General features: G+C 42.9%; 1 protein-coding gene across 4 annotated transcripts in view; it reads right to left on the reverse strand.

The window, feature by feature from the left end:
• Positions 1-5229: 5229 nt before the first annotated feature.
• Positions 5230-20086, reverse strand: part of HPS1 (HPS1 biogenesis of lysosomal organelles complex 3 subunit 1) — a 31749-nt gene continuing 16892 nt past the window's right edge. The window contains exons 8-19 of one of the 4 annotated variants that reach the window (XM_069067168.1): positions 19895-19997; positions 19504-19617; positions 18976-19045; positions 16781-16848; positions 15196-15363; positions 14932-15111; positions 12677-12738; positions 12072-12206; positions 11926-11991; positions 9154-9298; positions 6824-6937; positions 5230-6290 (exon numbers count right to left, since the gene is read on the reverse strand). In XM_069067168.1, the coding sequence (XP_068923269.1) occupies positions 6264-6290; positions 6824-6937; positions 9154-9298; positions 11926-11991; positions 12072-12206; positions 12677-12738; positions 14932-15111; positions 15196-15363; positions 16781-16848; positions 18976-19045; positions 19504-19617; positions 19895-19997 (1252 nt within the window). In that variant the 3' untranslated portion in view covers positions 5230-6263. The other 3 variants (XM_069067167.1, XM_069067166.1, XM_069067169.1) reach the window with 3 other exon arrangements.

Below are 20086 nucleotides of genomic sequence, written 5' to 3' on the forward strand. Positions count from 1 at the left end.
ACCACCCCACAAGCGCCCTGTTTTCCAGCCTCCAAATCTAGCCCTCTAAATGTATAGTATTCCCCATAAAAATATAAGTTCCTTTGGGTAAAGGACTATCTCACTGTATTTGCATCCTTAGTATTTAGCAGTAAATCACCATAACTCTCCCAGGTTAACCTCAAAACAAACACAAAATGCTGTCCCAACACAAATCCTGGAACAGCAGAACAGCAAAAAGACAGGGTGAAACAATCTTTTAGCCCAAGAAACTTAGAAGATTGTGAAGAAAGGTCTGTTTCACTTGGGTAAAAGGGGAACACAGTCTAGGACAGGAAGCATTCCAGCAAGCCAGCAGCAAGCCCCACCTCAGCAAATCAGTGGGAGATCCTGATCCCCAGTGAGGAAGAACAAGCAAACACCAATATCAGGACCCCCCGTGTGCCTCAGCATAGCCAGAGGAACTGGTAGATTCCAACACTGAGAACTGCCTGGTGCTTCAGCATAGCCTTGGGCAAATAGGCCAATGGCCAGACCACCACATGTTTCAACCTGGCCCCAGGCAAACAGGGCCAACCCTACAGGTGACTAAGCAAACAGGCAACCACCAGTGCAGGGTCTCCACCACGTGCTTTAGTGTAACCCCAGGAAACACAGAAGCATGCCACTGGCCTCAGCACACACCAGACACCAGCACTAGGACCCTGGCTCAGCATAAGTAAGCTGTCAGACCCCTCCAGCAATGCCAGCCACCCTCCACCCCCTCAGTGCAGCTCCAGACACAAGGGTTCTCAGTGGGTGTCAGGGCAACATCAATGCAGGATAGGTAAACAACGAGGATGTGTAGCCCCTGGCATAAAAAACCCAAGAGAGTGCCCCTTCCAATCCAGAAGCAGAACTCAAATTTAAAAGAAAGGAAAAAGGCCAGAAAAGATGAGCAAAAAAACAACAAAAAATATCTGACCACAGAAAGTTATCACAGTGACAAGGAAAATAAAGATACAAACTCAGAAGAGGATAACAATGTGGAAACATCTATGGGCAAAACCCCAAAGGAAAATGGGAAGTGGTCTCAAGTCCAAAAAGAACCCACAGAATAGCTCAAAAGGAGCTTAAAAGTCATATAAAAGAGGTAGGAGAAAAAGTGGGAAAAGAAGTGAGTGATGCAAGAGAATTATAAAAGAGAGTCAACATCTTGGAAAAAGAAAACAACTACTTAAGAAGCAGAATTGGTCAAATGGAAGAGAAGATACAAAAATCCACGAAAGAATAGAACTCCTTAAAAAGTACAATTGACCAAATGGAAAAGAAAGTACAAAAGCTAACTGAGGAAAACAACACCTTAAAAGTTGGAATTGGGCAAGTAGATTGCTAATGAGTCTATGAAACATTAAGAATTAATTGAAGGAATTCAAAAGAATGAAAATATAGAAGAACATATAAAAATACCTCGTTGGAAAAACAACGGACATGGAAAATAGATCCAGGAGAGGCGATGTCAGAATCACTGGACTACCTGAAAGCCATAATCAAAAGGAGGACCCGGATAGCATCTTTCAAGAAATTGTCAAGGAAAAGAAAATTATCAAGGAAATTAAGCATAATATTTTAAGGGAAAAAAAGGCCATTCAATGAAACAGAAGAATTTCAAACTTTCATAAAGAGAAGACCAGAATTGAACAAAAAACTTGATTTTCCAATATTAAAATCTAAGAGAAGCCTAAAAAGGTAAAAAGGAAAAAGAAAACATAAGAGATTCAGCAGAGTTAAACTATTTACATCCCTACATGGGAAGATGATATTGTAATCCTTAATAATTGTATCATGAATAGTACAGCTAGAAGGAATACACATAGAAAGGAGTATGTGTATAAGGCGAATTTGAGGGAATGACAGGGATTAGAAGGAGCACACTGGATGCAGCAGGAAGGGAGAGGCAGAATGGGGTAAATTCTTCACATGAAGAGGCTCAAAACAGTGAAGGGAGACATAGGAGGGTGGGTGATGGGCACTGCTTGAACCTCACTCTCAACAATGTTGGCCCAAAGAGAGAAGGATATATACATAATCAGTTGAATATAAATATCTGTCTTATCTGATAGGAAAGTAGTAGGGAGATTAAGTACAGGTACGGGGACTGACAGAAGAGAGGACAGACAAGTGACAGACAAAAGCAAAACAATGTCAAGAAGCAAAAGGGTGAAAGGAGAGAGAGGACAAATAGGAGGAAAAATATGATGGAGGGAAATACATAATAATCATACCTGTGAATGTGAATGGGGTGAATGGGATGAACTCTCCCATAAAATGGAAGCAAATGGCAGAATCCTACAATAAGTTGTTTACAAGAAACACACTTGTGAGGGGTGGCTAGGTGGCGCGGTGGATAGAGCACTGGCCCTGGAGTCAGAAGGATCTGAGTTCAAATCTGACCACAGACACTTGACACACTTACTAGCCATGCGACCTTGGGCAAGTCACTTAGCCCTAATTGCCCTGCCTTCCTCCTCCCCCCCAAAAAAAAACACACTTGAAGCACGCAAGCACACACACATGCACATGCACACACACACTAAAGGTAAGGGGCTGGAGCAGAATCTATTATGCTTCAGCTGAAGTAAAAAAAAAAAAAGCAAGGGTAGCAATACTGATCTCAAACAAAGCAAAAGCAAAACCAGACCTAATTAAAAGAGATAAGGAAGGAAACTACATCTTGCTAAAAGGTACCATAGCCAATGAAGTTATATCAATACTAAACAAATATGCACCAAGTGGTACAGCACCCAAATTATTTTTCCCCCAATTTTAAAAGACATTTTTATTTAAAGTTTTGAATTCCAAGATGGGAAGCAATAGATTATACATGTGTAATTATGTAAAACATTTCCATTAGTCATTTTGTACAAGAAGACTCAAATAAAAAAAAAGAAAGTGAAAAATAGTCTGTTTCAGTCTATATTTAGTCAACATCAGTTCTTTCTCTGGAGGTAGATAGTATGTTTCATCATCAGTCCTTTTGAATTGTCTTGGATCACTGAATTGCTGAGAATAGCTAAGTCATTCAACAGTTCTTCATTGAACAGCACTGCTTTTACTGTGTACAACATTCCCCTGATTCTGTTCACTTTATTATGCATCAATTCATGTAGGTCTTTCCAGGTTTTTTTGAAATCATGTCATTTCTTATAGCACAATAATATTCGACTACAATCATATACTACAGCTGGTTTAGCCATTCCTAACTGATGACCATCCCTTTGATTTCCAATTCTTGGCCACCACAAAATGAGGTGTTATAAATATTTTTTGTATAAATAGGTCCTTTTTCCTTTCTTTGGATGTGCTTAGGATATTGACAGAGCTAGTAGTGGTTTGTTGCATCAAAGGGTATGCACAGCTTTATAGCTCTTTGGGCAGAATTCCAAATTGATCTCCAGAATGGCTGGATCAGCTCACAACTCCATCAACAGTGTATTAGTGTCTCAATTTTCTCACATCCCTTCCAAAATCCAAAATTTTCCTTTTTTGGCATATTAGATTTTGATAGGTATGAGGTATTTCAAAATTATTTTAATTTTCATTTCTCTGATCAAGAGTGATTTAGAGCATTTTTTCACATGAGTATAAATAGCTTTGATTTCTTTGTCTAAAAACTGCCTGTTCATATCTTTTGACCATTTATTAGTTGGGGAATGACTTGTATTTTTATAAATTTGATTCAGTTTTTTATATAGTTGAGAAATGAGACTTATACTTGTGAGTCGCCCCCCCCTTTTGCTTTCCTTATAATATTGGTTGCATGCAAAAACTTTTTAATTTTATATAATCTAAATCATCTATTTTACATTTTGTAATGCTCTCTATATCTTCTTTGGTCCTAAATTCTTCCCTTATCCATACATCTGACAGTATCCAAATTCTTTTCCGCCAGATTTTGAATTACAAATTTTCTCCCCGCTTTCCCCCCACCCACCGTAGATACAAGAAGCAAGAGAAGCATGAGAAGGTAAACAGGGAAAAGAAATCATAAGGAACTTATCAAAGTTGAACTATTAACATTCCTACATGGAAAAACAATAATTGGAACTTATGAAACTTTTCTCAGTAGTTGAAGGGATTAGAAATATATATATATATATATATATACATATATATGTCTATATATAAGGGTATATGGGCATATGAATACATATGTGAATGTGTATATATATGTTTACAGGTATACAGGTATACATAGATAGAGGGCACAGGACCAATTTAACAGGAAGGGATGATACTTAAAAGATGAAATTAAGAGGTGAGAGGAATATAAGGAGAGGAGATGGGGAGAGACAGATTGGGGTAAACTATGTCATACAGTATCCAAATTCTTAAAGAAGTTAAATCAGTTATAGGTTCATGACCAAAGGGGGGGGGGAGAGAGAGAGAAGAGAATATTATGAAATATAAAATACATAATTTTGATTGTATTAAATTAAAAAACTCTTGCACAAGAAAAACCAATGTAACCAGGATAAGAAGGAAAGCAGAAAATTGGGAAACAATCTTTACAGCAAGTATCTCTGATATAGACCTTATTTCTTAAATATATAGAGACCTGAGTAAAATTTATAAGAATACAAGCTATTCCCTGACTGACAAATGGTCAAAGGATATGAACAGGCAGTTTTCAGATAAAGAAATCAAAGCTCTAGAGGTTTATAAAGAAGTGCTCTAAATCACTTTTGAGTTAGATTGGAGATTAAAACAACACTGAGGTACCACCTCACACCTATCAGATGGGCTAATATGACAAAAAAAATGATAAAAGTTGCAGAGGATGTTGGAAAATTGGGACACTAATGTACTCTTGATGGAGTTGTGAACTGATTCAACCATTCTGGAGGGCAATTTGGAACTATGCCCAAAGGGCAACCAAACTGTATATCCTTTGATCCAGCAATACCACTACTAGAACTGTATCCCAAAGACATCACATAAAAGGGAAACGCTCTACATGTGCAAAAATATTTATCACAGCCCTTTTTGTGGTGGCAAAATATTGGAAAATGAGGGGATGCCCCCTGATTGGGGAATGGCTGAGTGAGCTGTGGTATATGAATGTAATGGAATAGTACTACTACTGTGAAACAAAAAATGATGAACAAGTAGATTTCAGAAAAACCTGGAAAGACTTGTACAAACTGATGCAAAGTGAAATGAACAGAACTAGGAAAATATTGTATATAGTATCAGCAACATTATATGATGATCAATTCTGAATGACTCAGTTCTTTTCAGAAACACAATGATCCAAGACAAGTACAAAGGACTCGTGGAAGAAAATGCTATCCACATCCAGATAAACAACTAACAGACTCAGAATATACATCAAAGTATGTTTTCACTTACATTATTCTTTTCATGTTTTTTTCTTTTCCAACAGTAACTAATGTGGAAATATGTTTTACATGATAGCACACGTATATCCTATATCAAATTGCCTACCATTTTAGGAAGAGGGGAGGGGAGGGAGAAAAATTTGGAACTCAAAATCTTGTAAAAATGAATGCTAAAAATTGTCTTAATATGTAATAGGGGAAAGATACTATTTAAAAATGTGTTTTCCTTCTTTCCTAACAATTTTTGTTTCTCCCTAATAAGTAAAGATCTACACCAAAGGGGAATTCTAGAATTTAGAATAGTCCTTAGAATAGTCTTTCATTTTTTTTCCTGTTGTTGTTGAGTAGTTCCAGGTAATTTGGACTGGAATACCTTGGTGTATGAACTGAATTTTTTGTCTTTTATTTTATTTTGGTGCATTTACTGATGTTCTAAGCTGATGAAGGAAAACAAGGCTTAGCATAAACTTCTCACTCAGTCAGTCATTCTGTCAGAACTTTCTGAACCCTTTTGTCTGATTATTTTTTATCAACTATTACCTTGGATACAGATTGGTCCAGAGCTCTCCTGCAAGAGGGGAGGAGAGGAGGAAGGAGGAAGGAAGGATGTCTACTGTGGTCGGGGGAGAGCAAGGGAGAAGTCAGTCATTTCTAGCAAAGAAAGGACAGGAAGAGGTGAATAAAAGGCTTGGATAATGGAAGCAACAACACGTTCAAATAAGTGCTGGAGGTTGAAGTGATGGCTCTTTTGGGGGATGGAAAAAAAAGAAGAAATAAACAAACAAAACACATGAAAAGAGGGAGAATTAAAGAAAAAAGCCAGAAAAAAGAGGAATTAGAGAAAGGAAATGATAGAAAAAGAAAGCAGGAAAAAATATGGAGGTAAGACCTTATTACCTATTTTTATAGTGCTGAAGGCAGTGTGGCCTCCTGAAAAGAACACAGGGTCAGGAGTAGGAAGAATTAAGTCACAGCCTCAAATTTACCCCTAACTAGTAATGCATCTTGGTACAGCTTAACCTCTTGATGCCACACATTCTCCACTCGTAAATGAGAATACTGATGTGCCATCTTTCATCTATGAAGATGATGTTACCTGATATCACTAGTTTATGTTCTTGATGCCCCTTTTCAATACTGGAGATGACTCACCCACACAAATCAGGGCACAGCTTCTTCTCTTGCCTCTTCTCCCCATCCCTCAACTTAGGGCATGCTTCAGAAGAGAGCCAGACTGAGGCAAGGGTATAGACTATAGCCATAAAATACGGCAAAGGGGATGTGACATGCATGTTTGACCTCATGAGCCCTGTGCTCTAATTCAACTGAGCTACCTGGTCTCATGTTCCCACAGGGCCATTGTAAAATGAAAATGAGACCAAAAACGGAAAACATTTTGGGCAACACAACATCTTCACATAACCATGTCATCTTTCCGCTCCTGGGGGCGTAGCTATACAAACCATCTCGTTCTCGAACCATAGGAAGTAGGAGCAGTAGTAGTCACCATCTCGAAATGTCAGGGTTGTGTAGCCCTTTTGAAGGTATCGTCTTGCCAGACCAACTAAAGCCCAGACCTGTGGGGAAAGAGACATGAGAAAATGGACCAGGCTAAAGGCTTTAACTTCCCCTCTACCCCTGGCCAGTTTCCTTTAGCTGAAGCTTTCAATTTTCTTTTCTTTTTCCCCCTCAGTTGTTCTCTGTCTTGCTTGTCACCATTCAAAGTCTCACAAAAGGGCACTGTTTTGATGAGTTATTTTGTTTTTAGTGAACCTCAACAAATGAATAACATATACTGTGACTAAAGTGACATTACATATTTTATGACTACAAAGGATCAACTGTGATCACCCAGAGTCTCCTTCTGGACACTGGGAACTCCTGATCATATTCTAGGAAGTTAGATACCAGGAAATTATGGGTCAGTTAGGGCCTCTGAAATTGGTCAGGCTGGTTACACCTGGACAGGGCCAGTGACACATTTTTTTTTTAATTTTTTCTTTAAAAATTTATTTAATTTTTGTTAAGCAATCAGGGTTAAATAACTTGCTTAAGGTTACACGGCCGGTTATTTCTGGGTGTAGTGCTAAGTGTCTGAGCCTGGATTTGATCCCCAGGTCATCCCGACACTGCAGCCAGTGCTCTTCCTCGCTGAGCCACCTGGCCGCCCCTCAGTGACACATTTTGACCTATAACTGCTCTGAGACTCTGGATCCTGGTCAAGTTCTCCCAGCATCATCATCACTACCACCATCACCACCACCACCACCACCATCCCTAACATTTATGTAGTAAGGTTTACAAAATACAAAACATATATTATTTCATGTGAGCCTTACAATAAGTAGCTGCTATCTAAAGATGAGGAAACTAAGGCTGAAAGAGGAAGGTTTGTCCAAGATCACACAGTTAGTAAGTGGTGGAAGGGAAAGGAAAGAGTGAAGATCTGAACGCAGGTCTTCTTGACTCCAAGCCTAGGGCTCTGTCCATTACATCACCCAGCTGCCTCTGCTTTAACCCCATACACTTGGCTGTGGCAGTGACCATCAGAGATACAGGTGGCCTTTGCTGCTATTACAATAAAGATGTATTTAGGAGAAATGCATGACAGGAATAAGTCATTGTGAATGAGCTTCTTGTGAAATCAGGATGCTGAACAAAAACTTAAAAAAGAATTCCAATGGAAAATACCTCCCAGAATTCAATTCAGCAAGCATCTATAACGACCACGTGAAAATCTATGCCCAAATTAAAGTATCTTTAATTCTTCTCTTCCCTGGGCATCTCTCAGGAAAGTCCCCACCACAGTCTACTGTCCAAGTGGCCCTCCAGCACAGGCCGTCCTGGGCAGGGCAGTTCTAGCTGCTAGGACACTCCCTGAACTGAAGGGGACTCAGAGGCCAGCCAGTCCAAGCCTCTCTTCTCCAGAGGAGGCACCTGTGGCAGAGAGAAGCTAAGCTCCTCATCCAGTGTCACTTAGCTAGTGTGTGAGGTAGGACTGAGCCTGGGTCTTCTTGGTTTCTAAGGACAAGACCTGGTGGTGCAGCAGGGAGTGCCAGGCCTGGAGTCAGGAAGACCCGAGTTCACATGTAACCTCAAACACTTCCTAACTGTGTGATCCTGGACCAATTTCCTCAACTATAAAATGGAGATGATAATAATAGCACTTATGTCCCAGGGTATTGTAAGGATCACATGAGATAACATTTGTAAAGTGTTTAGTGCAGAGCTTGGCACACAGTAGGTGCTACACAAATGCTTATTCCCTCCCTTCCTCTTCCGGTTCGTTCCTCTTTATGTAAAGAATAAGTATGAAGGGAATTGAGTGCAAATCCATGCAATGTGGACAACTGCATGTAAAGCAGTTTGAGGGGGGAAAGCACGAGTTGTTGGGAAGCTCAGGAAAGGCTGCATTTGGGCTTAAGCTAGGATTCTAAGAGGTACGGAGTGGGGACAGAGTGCACTGGAGGGGGCAGGGGGAGACTGCTGGTGCAAAGATGTGGAGGTGGGAAATGTCATAAACAGTGGGGAGGCAGGTATGGCTGGCTCACAGGCTCTGAGCTTTGCTGTGACTTTCCTTCCAATTCTAGAAGATGATCCTCCTGTCCTCATTTAAGTCTTTTCTTTTCCGGTTTCCCCAAATACAACATGAGGCTTTTGTTTTTGTCTCAGATTTGCTTTAGCTAATCTTACGTGTGCCCAGAGTGCTGAGGAAGTCTTGCTAATGACCACATCAGGCAGGATGTCAGATATTTGGGAGCAGCAACAGAAAGTGGGGTGAGCTTGGGATTACCTTGGCTTTGATGAAGGCTGCCAGGGGGCCCTTCCCCAGCTCTGACGTCGTTTTTTCAGTGATGCACAGGGAGGGAGCCACCATTTGTCCTGTCATTCGATCCACATAGATGAAATGCACCAACCCTGGGAAGTCTTCCAGGTAAGTGAAGGCCAGAGTTAAGGAGGTTCTAATCCTGGCCAAGAGGGACGATCCCAGGAAAAATCCTCTATTGACTAGGCCATCACCAAAGGCAGTAGGACACAGGGGCTCTCAGGCATGCCTTTTACCTGAATTCCAGTTCCTTTTCAATGCTCTCCTCAAAGGGCACCCCTTCCTTTCCCCTCCTTTTAATTCTAATTTTAAATTTTAATTTAATTAGTTTAATTTTAAATTCCTCCTAATTCTCAGTCTTCGGAGTCCCATGAGAAGCATGAGACTCTTTTATTTGAGAGGAGGGACAGGTTAAAGGGAGACAGTTAACAAACTGTTCTAACCTAGACAGAATGTAGGCCATTCAGACAGAGTGCTGGACTTAGACTAAGACATGGCTTTGAATGCTGACATCAGACACTTGCTGGCTGTGAGACTTCACTAACACTCTCTGATCCCATCTCCTCATCTGAAAGTGGGGATACTCACTGCACCTTCCTCAGAGAGTTGTTGTGAGGATCTAATGAGATGATGTATGTAAAGCAAACTGTAAACCTCAAAGTGCTTCCTAAATGCCAGCACCCGTCCTCATCACCATCACGACACTCCAGGCCTGTGCCTGGGACGCTGACAATCAGGGGTGAGGTCTCTTCCCTTGGCCAGCCTGACGTGCTGGGGCCAATGCAGCAGCAGATGGAGTGCAAGGCTCTGTGCTGATGCCCTCAGTGTAAATGTGACCTGTCCCCTGATCTAGGAACTGAAGCTGGGGGATGCTCACCTTCATAAAAGAACAAACACCCACAGAAAGAAACCATCCATGTGGCCAACATTTAGCCAGGTATGTCCTGTGCAAAGTCTTTCCCTCCTCTAAAGAAGGGAAAAAAATAATCTTTTCTCAGCAAATCTCAGGAAATTATGTCCAAAGGACAGTACATGATATTGTAAATGGAGGAAAGAAGCATTTACAAATGTCAGGCATTGCCCTAAGTACTTTACAAATAGGATCTCATCTGATCCTCATAACAACCTTGGGAGGCAGGTGCTATTATAGCCCCATTTCACAGAGGAAACTGAGGCAAACAGTGGTTAAGTGACTTTCTCAGGTTACTCTGCCAGATTTGAACTCAGGTCTTCCTGACTTTACGCTTGGCATTTTATCCATTTTACAATCCACTTCGTGGAGTCAGGATATCTAGTCTTGGCTTAGTCAATCAACAAGCATTTATTAAGTACCACTGTATGCCATGTGCTAAGCACTGGGGATACAAAGAAATGGCAAAAACCAGTTCCTTCTCTCAAGGATCACAGTCTAATAGCTCTGCTACTCATAAGTTACAGGATCTGGGAAAGTTGCTTTCCCTTCCTGGGTCTCCAGAAGGTGGGGCTAGAAGCCTTCCACTGTAGCTCTAGACCCCCAGGGCCTTTGCATGAAGGCTACTCTAGGAAGGGTTCTGTTCATGCTGGCTGACCGAGGACTAACTCAAGAGCCTCCATCCTGGTCACCTCCCATGCCTATGTGCTCCTCCTCCTCACCTCTGCCTACTGCCTACCTTCAAGACTCATCTCAAAAGCAACATTCCAGGGAGGACTTTCTTGGTTCCTCCCCAGCTGCTAGTGCCTTCCCTCCTAATAATAATAGGTAGTATGTATATATATCTATATACACACAGACAGATATATACACATATACATACATATGTTATAGTTATATATCATATGAATATATCTATGTAAAATACTCAATGGGGCAGTTAGGTGGCACAGTGGACAAAGGGCTGGCCCTGAAGTCAGGAGAACCTGAGTTAAAATCTGACCCCAGATACTTGCTAGCTGTGTGACGCTGGGCAAATCACTTAACCCTGTTTGCCTCAGTTTCCTCATCTGCATCATAAGCTGGAGAAGGAAATGGCAAACTCCTCCAGTGCCAAGAAAATCCCAAATAGAGTCACAAAGAGTTGGACACAACTGACTAAACAACAGCAAATATATTCAATACTCATACATATATTCATATTTATGTATATTCAATATTATATATTTCTTATCTCTCTAGGCACATTCAATACTCAATATATACATATATACACATGTGCACACATATACATACATCCATATACTTAAATACTCATGTGTATGTGTGTATATCGCACTTAAAGGTTTGCAAAGCACTTCACAAATATTATCTCATTTGATTCTCACAACCCTGTGAAGCAGGTGCTGTTGTTACCCCCATTTCACAGATGAGGAAAACTGAGGCTGAGTGTGGTTAAGTGATTTGTCCCAGGTCCCATGGCTGAGTGTCTGAGGCAGGATTCAAACTCAGTCTTCTTCCTGCCAAGGTTACCTCACATTTGCTTTGCCTGTATCCTGTATGTGCCTGCTCTGTACAGACTGTCTCACTCATTACTATGAAAGCTGCTAGAAGGCAGACAATGTTTTGGATTTTTCGCTGTATGGCCAGCACTCAGCCCACGCCTGGCACAGAGTGAGTGAGTCACATGCTCGCTGTTGATAAGAATGGGATGATAGCAATAAAAAAGGCCATGTCTACAGCGCCATTTATATTCCACAGACCCTTCTGAGAGATGCCCTAACCACGGCTCTTCCTCGCCTTGGCTCCCTCTTACTCAGTCAGGATATGACACCAAGGTGATGTTTCTCTGACTCTTCACCATCAAAAAGTCCTTCCAATCCACCAGGATGTCTCTGTTGGAGGAAGCACAGGTGACTTGGCTGTAGGCGCTGGCCAAGGCTAAGGCCCTACCCCCGATGACCTGCCTACTTACTGGATGACACTCCTGGCGTGGTTCTGTAGGCTCTGGGGGAGATAGGGCCCTCCCCCTCCAGGTGCTGGGCTCAGGAAGTAGACTCGATACATGGAGCAAAGCTGCCGCTTTACCTTTGCACAAGCCTGCACGATCCTGACAACCAAGGATTCAGTCAGCAAATACTCATTAAGCACTTATATACACTAAGGCTAGCCATAGTCCTTGTCCTCAGGAGCTTACATTCCAACTGGAGGGGGCCATGTGTAAGCCCAGTACAGGGAGACAGATGGATGGTAAGCTCTGAGGGGAGAGCTGGGGTTGGGGCTGAAGAGAAGGCGATGCTCAGGACACAAGTCTCCCTTCTCCCCCTCTTTCTGCTGGACCTATCTTTCCTGGCCACCCCTCCTCCCACATCCTGGAGTCTTGGTCTCCCCAGTGTTCTCTCTTCCTGGATCATACTCTGAGCTGACTGAGCTCCCATCTACCTCTTAGTGCTGTGGAATCTTAGAATCAGAGCAGTGAGGAGCCTGAGAAGGCAGCCCATCCAACAGTTCCCATTGCTCTCACTCTTACTATTCCCTTCCCTCTGCCCCCAACCCATTTCTTCTAGTGCCCGTACTTACTCCAAGTATGACCCTTGGTCACTTCTGGAGAAAACCTTGTTCTTAAATTCCAGCCATGAGCTCTGCAATGAGGATCAATAACTGAGAACAGAGACCCCCAGAGAACCCTCTGTCCCCCTAGCAATGCTGTAGCTAGCCTAGGATGGAGACCCCAGGGCTCCCTACGTGTCCCTAAAGTCACTTCAGAACCAACTTTGGAGTCAGTGAACATGTCACATGCCCTCCTTCGAGTTAGGTCTTCAGTTCACCTAACATAATGCTAATGCACATTCAGGATATTGGCCCTGAGGCACAACAAGATCTGGAAATGCCTCCTGAATCATCAAAGACTCAGCCGTGTTTTAATATTCCGAATACTTTACTTCCTCTTGCTCCACTTCATTTTTCACAGTGACATCAGGCTCACCCTCCTAAAATATGACCTTCACTACTTCCTTCCTTTGCTTACAAATTTCCAGTCAAAACGTCCCACTGCCAAAGGAACAAAGCCTGAACTTATCTTTGCATTCAGGCCCTTTCTAGCCTGGCCCCACCTGACACCCTCCATTTTTATTCCCCACTGCTCCTTGTCACATTCTCTTTTTCAGCCTGGTAGGTCTCTCCACCCTGAAGCAGGCCATGCACAGCCCCCCTTCTCTGCCCTGTGCATGGTTGACTTCCATTTAATCCAGAAGTACTGAATGCCTACTTAATGCAAGGCTACTGCATTGCTCTCCTCACCTGAGATGATCTCCTTATCAAAGCCCCAGTTCAGGGGCCATCATCTTGTAGGGTTAATGGAATAGGATGATCTTCCCTGTCCATTAATAGGCCTATGTGACCACATGTCCCGTTCTCCCTTGGAACAGGAGCTGTGTTCTGAGGTCTAAAGGTACACAGGTATTTCAATCACAGATGTCTTGCTGCTTTGAACTTGGGCGCAGTTCACAGCTGTGACACATCCTGAGTTACATGGAGCCCATCAGGTGACTCAGGGAGATTGATATTGCCTTGAGGGAAGAACTTGCTTAGGGGAGGCTTGCTTTCAGGAAGGCTTGCTTTCGGGAAGGCTTTCAAACCTTTTGGTACTGAGCCTATTAGTTGAAAACTATACAATACTGGGAGGTTGGTATTTTACTTTGGGGCTCACTCATGGGAAGAATGTTTCTTTGTGATTTGTCCCGATCAGAGTCTGGGTAGCTGTTGTTAAGGAACCCACCCTCCCCCTCCCCTTTAGGTACCTATTACTCTGTTTAGACAGTTGGAGCCTTGTCTATTGGATTCTTTCTTGGACTACTTATCTGTACTTATCTGTCTGTTAATTAAAGTAAGATCCTTAACCCCTGTAAAGCTGTCTTTCCTTTAGAAAAGCAGATCAAAAGAACCTGTGCCAGCAGCCCACCCAGTGTGCTAGACTGGTTGCTAATACACATCTCCACGACATCCTCCCCACTTCTCCAGCCTGTCCTGATCTTCCTTTCTCCTCTACAGTACTGAGGGAACATACACTGCTGGTGCATGTTGTTAGTGTGTATAGATATAACTTTCATGATAAGACTAGAATCTCTTCAAGGGCAGGATCATGGTTTACAGTCAGTTTTTTGAGAGTTTACACGGCACCTTGCACAGTGGTAGGCATAAAACAGGTGTTTCCTACATACATATGAACTGACTAACCACGATTCCAGAGGACTCCAGATGAAACACGCTCCCTACCCACCTACCTCCTGACAGAGAGGTGATGAACTAAGGGTGCAGACAGATATATACTTTTAGAGGTAGCCAATGCAGGCATCTGTTTGCTTGACTATGCATACTTGTGACAACGATTTTGGTTTTTCCTTTTCCTTTTTTTCCAATGGAGGAAGATGGAAGAGAGAAAGAACAGATTTTTGTAAATTGATGAGATTAAACTAATTTAAAATTTTTAAAAGTCCAAGTAATCGAAACATTGTAACATTACATATAGCACATATAAAGTCTATGGTATTAACGTAAAAAAATACATGTAAATTAAATATTAAGTTATTTGATAATTGGTGAGTCACGTCTGGAATTTATGATAATCCTGCTAACCAGGCTGTTTGATTACCAAAAAAAATGCCTTATTCCTGAACCCAAGGGTTTAATGTTTTGAGTAAAAGTTTTGCATTTCCCTCTGACTTCCTTATTTTGGATTCACTGGTGTCCCCAAGAGCACAAGAGTCCCTTCTTTCTCCCTGGGGGAGAGGGGAGTAGAGCTTTGTCTCTGATTTCCTATGAGGCTTAAGTCTGACCTGAATATCTTGTCCGCCTCGATTCTTCACAAATCTGTCCATCCTCTGGCGCAAGTCCCCCAGAAGGGGCTGGGAACGAAGGGCGCTCCCTGCTTCCTGCCTTTCTCTCAGTTTCTTCTCCAGTACTGAAAACCCATCCAGCAGTTGGTAAAGGGAGAGAGCCATATGGCAGCTGGGGCTCTGCAGGGAAAAAGCAGAGGGGGTGAGGGGTTTAAAAATCCCCCCAACCAGGACAAGGCAGCCAATCCAGGCTGGCTTTCTTACCTTGGTCAGAAGCACCATAGAGATGCCTGGCCAGAGAGGCAGGCAGTACATGGTGTGAGGCATCATAACACAATGGCTCTCCTTTAAAGTGGCATCGAGGAAAACTCTTCTGGGATTGGAAGGTACAGGAGAAGGGGGAACCAGTGTTTCCAAGGTGTCCTCTGCTATCTAATTCAGGAAGACAGAGATGTGAGTGAGAGGAAAGTGTGAAGGAAATAAAATTAGATCTTCCCTCCTCATGGATTTCCTTGTCTTATGACGGGGAAGGAGAAAATAATCTCCAGATCCAAATGGTTCAGCTCTTAAGTCACTGAGTCCATAACATGAGGATAACACCCAAATTCCTTGGAATCCCTTCCCAATAGTTCTTAACCTCCTCTGGCTCCTCCCAAGACACAACCATCCTGTTCTTTCTGATTTCTGTACATCACTCTACCTCACAGTATGGAAAAAAGATTGCTATGGGGAGGTGGGAAAATGAGGGTGAGGTGGATAGAGAAATAGGACAGGAAAGGTGGAAAAAACTGGAAGATATGGTAGAATGACACATAGCGTCTTGCCTCTCCAGAACATTAGATTAAGTACTTAATTTTAAAATTAAAATATTTAGTCACACAGCTCCAGGCTGTTCTCTCAGTTCTTCAGTATCTCAAAAAATAATTAATTGTGCAAGTGGGGAAATTAGGGCACAAAGAGCATGGTGGCCTGTTCTGTCACTGTGTTAGGGACCTCTTTGCCTCTGCCTACTGCTGTATCAGATCTCTCTCTGCTCAGGTAATAGTCAGGCTGTGACTAGCAGGTGGGTTTGAACAAGGGGGACACACTGAACCTCAACTCTTTTTTTTTTTTTAAAGCAATCAGGGTTAAGTAACTTGTTCAAGGTTACATAGCCAGTTATTTCTGGGTGTGGTGCTAAATGTCTGAGCCTGGATTTGATCCCCAGGTCATGCCGACACTGGAGCCGGTGCTCTTACTTGCTGAGCCACCTGGCCGCCCCTCGAACCTCAACTCTTGATGGAACACATTTAAGATCTGTTGAAGACAATCTGAGGAAGTATGCTCCAACTATCTCCCAGTTTGTGGAAATAATGAATTCATCATAAGAATAGCATAGATTCAAAACACCATGGATTTAGGCCTGGAAGGACCCTTAGAGGTTATCACGTGCATATCCTTCTCATTTTATAAATGAGGAAACAGAGGCTCAGAGAGGTTAAGTGATTTGCCAAGAGTCACACAGCTAGTGAAGCATATGACTTGTGATTTGAAGCCATGTAATCCTGATCTCAAGGCCAGTGCTCTACCCACTACTATACAATTCTGTGAAGAGACTGTTGTGTTTTGCCAGAATGAGCCAGGCTTAGGGAGGGGGATCTGTGCTAAGTCTAAACTCTTCATCTATAGACCGTGATGGAATGGACTTTGGATATATGTGTGCACCCTGTTACACAGGAAGACCCTGAGTTTTGCAGGGAGAGAAGTGAGGGAGTCTCCCTTGGTACAAAAGTCTACAACCCAAGTCTGTACCCAAAGGGGTCCACTGAAGTCCCAGGCTAAGTGCACTTATCCCTTAAGAGGAACTCACCTGGACAAAGGCAGCATCAGCATCCTCACCAAATGGTGGAGTTCCATCCTCCAGCCAGACAGCACTTCCTGTAAGTTACAAAGGAAGTGCATGTTATCTGCCCTATCCCAAAGGAGAGAGCTCAGATGCACAGCACAGCCTGACAATTACTGGAGCAGAGAGAGATCTGCTGCTGCAGCATCAGGTAGAGGCAAAGGGGCCCCTGCACAAACAGGAAGAACAGACCACCTTGCTCTGGGGCTCCTGAGAGGGCAGGCCCAGCCCCAGCGAGGAAGTTCAAGCTCAAGTGCACTGTGTACTTTCCTGGAGTTCAGGCCATTTCTAAGTGACGGTGTTTCCTTCTTGCTCCCTGATCAATGCATGTTGCCACAACATAAATACTTGGGGGTATTAAAGAGGAAATATGTCCTCAGAACTATCGTGCTCCCTTCTACAGGGAGGTGACTCTTGGGTGACACCCAAGACAAAGCTAAGGCAGATGTCTGGGTGATAGAAGTCCTGTAAGGGCCCTGAAGTCTGTGGGCTTCAAGCAGAAATGAAGCTCCTCCATCATCTCTCTCCCCCTCACTTTCCACACAAGCACTTGCTCCTTCACCCAAATTCCTTGGAATCCTTTCCCAATAGTTCTTAACCTCCTCTGGCTCCTTTCTCATCCTTTCACCCACAATTCGCTTAGTGGCTGCAAAGGTAGGTGATATAGATATTTCTAGCAACTTCATATTCACGACAGAATGCATTTTTCCATACAATGTTGTATATGGTTTAGGTCACAAGCCAGATAACAAAAAAATTTTTTAAATAAATATTGTAACTGAACAAAGTATCAAAAATAACTGGCTGTGTATTTGCTACAATGCTGTTTTCACTGCTTATAATCACTATGTACAACAGGGAGTCTAGGGGAAAATGTGTGCTCAGTTTTAAAAGATTAATGTGAACTTTTGAAAATAATTCAATATTTTGAATTATAATATAATATTATTAAATTAAACATATATTTTTATATTAATATATTATTATAATTTATATTATAATTTTATAAATCAATAAATTAAATATCTATAAGTATAAATTAAATATAATAAAATAATTTGAAAATAATTCCTCTGTAAGTTAGAGACTTCATACATGGCTCACTGGGCACTCATTGCAGAAGATCTCAACTTCCCCCTTTACTGAGGAAAACGGGTCATATGTCATAAGCTTACTCTTCTCCCCATTTTATGCCTCTACATTCTCTCTTCCTTTGCTCCAGTCTCTGATGGTGAAAGGGCTTTTCTCTGGCTGAGATCAACCCTCCTACCTGTGCCCAAGCCCTTCATTCATCCTCTATGAATTTATGTAGTGCTCTGGGGTTTGAAAAGCATACTTTCTTCACCACAATTCTATGAAGCTATTAATATTGGTATGTCATTATCTACAGCTAAGCGGCACAGTAGAGAGAGGGCTCCTGGGCCTGGAAGACCTGAGGCTCTTCTTCAAATCCTGCCTCAGATACTTCCAGCTGCATGATGAGTAGGCAAGTCAATTAACCTCTATCAGTCTCACTTTCTTCATTTGTAAAAGGGAGTATGATAATAGCTCCTACTTCCTGGAGTTGCTGAGGATAACATGAGGTTTGTAAAGTACTTTGCCAACCTTGAAGTGCTATACAATTGCTATATAAGAGTCCACTTAAAGTATAGTCGACATGATGGTAAGCTGTATTTATGGAAAAAAACGGCCAATAATACAAATTTAGAGCCAGAAGAGATTTTGGAGAATGGGTCATCTAATCCCTTCCTTTCACAGATGAGGACACTGAGGTCTGGAGAAGGGAAATGGTTTGCTCAAGGTCATAGAGAGTACTTGTGGCCAGGCTGGGATTCAAACCCAAGTCTCCAAACTCCCAGGCCAAGGCTTTCCCCCATGACACCATGCTGCCACTCTCCCTTTCCCAGAAGGGAAGGGCTGTGAGCATCTGAAGACTTGTAGTAGACCTCTGTTTTCTGTTCTCCATGTTATGCCACTGCAGGGACAGGGTGTGGAGTGTATGTGTGTGAAACAGTTTAGACTAATTGCTCTAGAGAACTAGGCGTCAGCTTATGAGCTTAGCTCTTTTGAGGGTCTGATTCTCTGAGCCTGGCACTTCCTTACTTTGGTTCCACAACTGGATTTTTGGTTTCCTTTCTCTCCCCTGGGGTTCTAGGTCTTACCTGAGCTCTGTCCACCAGGGGAGGGTGCTGGAGTGTAATATTCCTCAGGTACTGAGAGGCTGTCTGTCTCCTGTAAGACAAAAAGAGAGAGCAAAGGCTCAAAAACAAAGTAGGTTCTTCCAGATGGCTCTCACCTGGGAGTTTCTAAGACTCCTTTTTAGCCTGGCACTATCTTGCCTAGACTGGAGGTATAGCAGTCACTTATGGGCCCAACTCCACTACTGACTGACATGAAAACTCTGACCTGCTCCATTTCTGACCTGGGCTGGTTTGCCCCTCCCTAAACAACTTGGGGGCTCACCATATTAATGCTGCCCTTAGTTACTGCAGACACCCAACTGACATAGTTCTGTGCAGCTCAGGATGCCCACCAGACTCCCCCGTGGTAGAGGCCACAGGCATGCATGACCTGGCTCAGGCCAAGGCTGCCTTGCTCTCTTCTGAAGGGTGGGAGTAGCTAGAAATGGTTGCCTAGCACCGTGGGGGCTCTGATGCTCCAGAAAGGCCCTGCACACCCACTGCACCCACCGTTTCCTCCGAACTCTTCCTAGTAGGTGAATGTGGGCCAGAATTTCTCATTTGCCGCACAGGAATGTTTTGACTGTTGCTGGGTCTCTGGTGAGCCATCTTTCCTTGGGAAGCCTAAGGAAATTGAGATAGAGGTTGGCGGGCAAGTTGAGTAGAAGTCTGTTCCATGGGAATATGCCTGGCCTCTGCATCTTCCTTTCAGCACTTCCTATACTCAGGCAGGCCTACAGCGAACAGGGCAGGTATGTACTCCTCCCTTCCCCCCTCACTCCATGACCCATCAACCCCTTACCCAGCAAACTCTTACTCCCACCCCCCCAACCCGACCCCATGCCAATTTTCTGTTCAAGAGCCCACAACAAGGGCTACAAGCAGGGAGTGGCCTGGCAACCTGAATGTGGTTCTCTTCTGCTGAGCCATCACTGGGGTATAGGTCCTGAGCCATGAGAAGGAGGGAGAGGAGATCTGCTGAGCGCAGGGGACTAGCATGATAGCTGCAGACACCGGAAAAGAGCCAACAAGTTATGAAAGGCCTATGGGACGCTTCATCCCTTCCCTCATGTCCAAATAAGAGCTGCCCCAA

Source organism: Petaurus breviceps, unplaced genomic scaffold, assembly GCF_028583685.1.
Source record: "Petaurus breviceps papuanus isolate PSGF00001 unplaced genomic scaffold, PetGlider_PUasm1.0 90740, whole genome shotgun sequence".
NCBI lineage: Eukaryota > Metazoa > Chordata > Mammalia > Diprotodontia > Petauridae > Petaurus > Petaurus breviceps.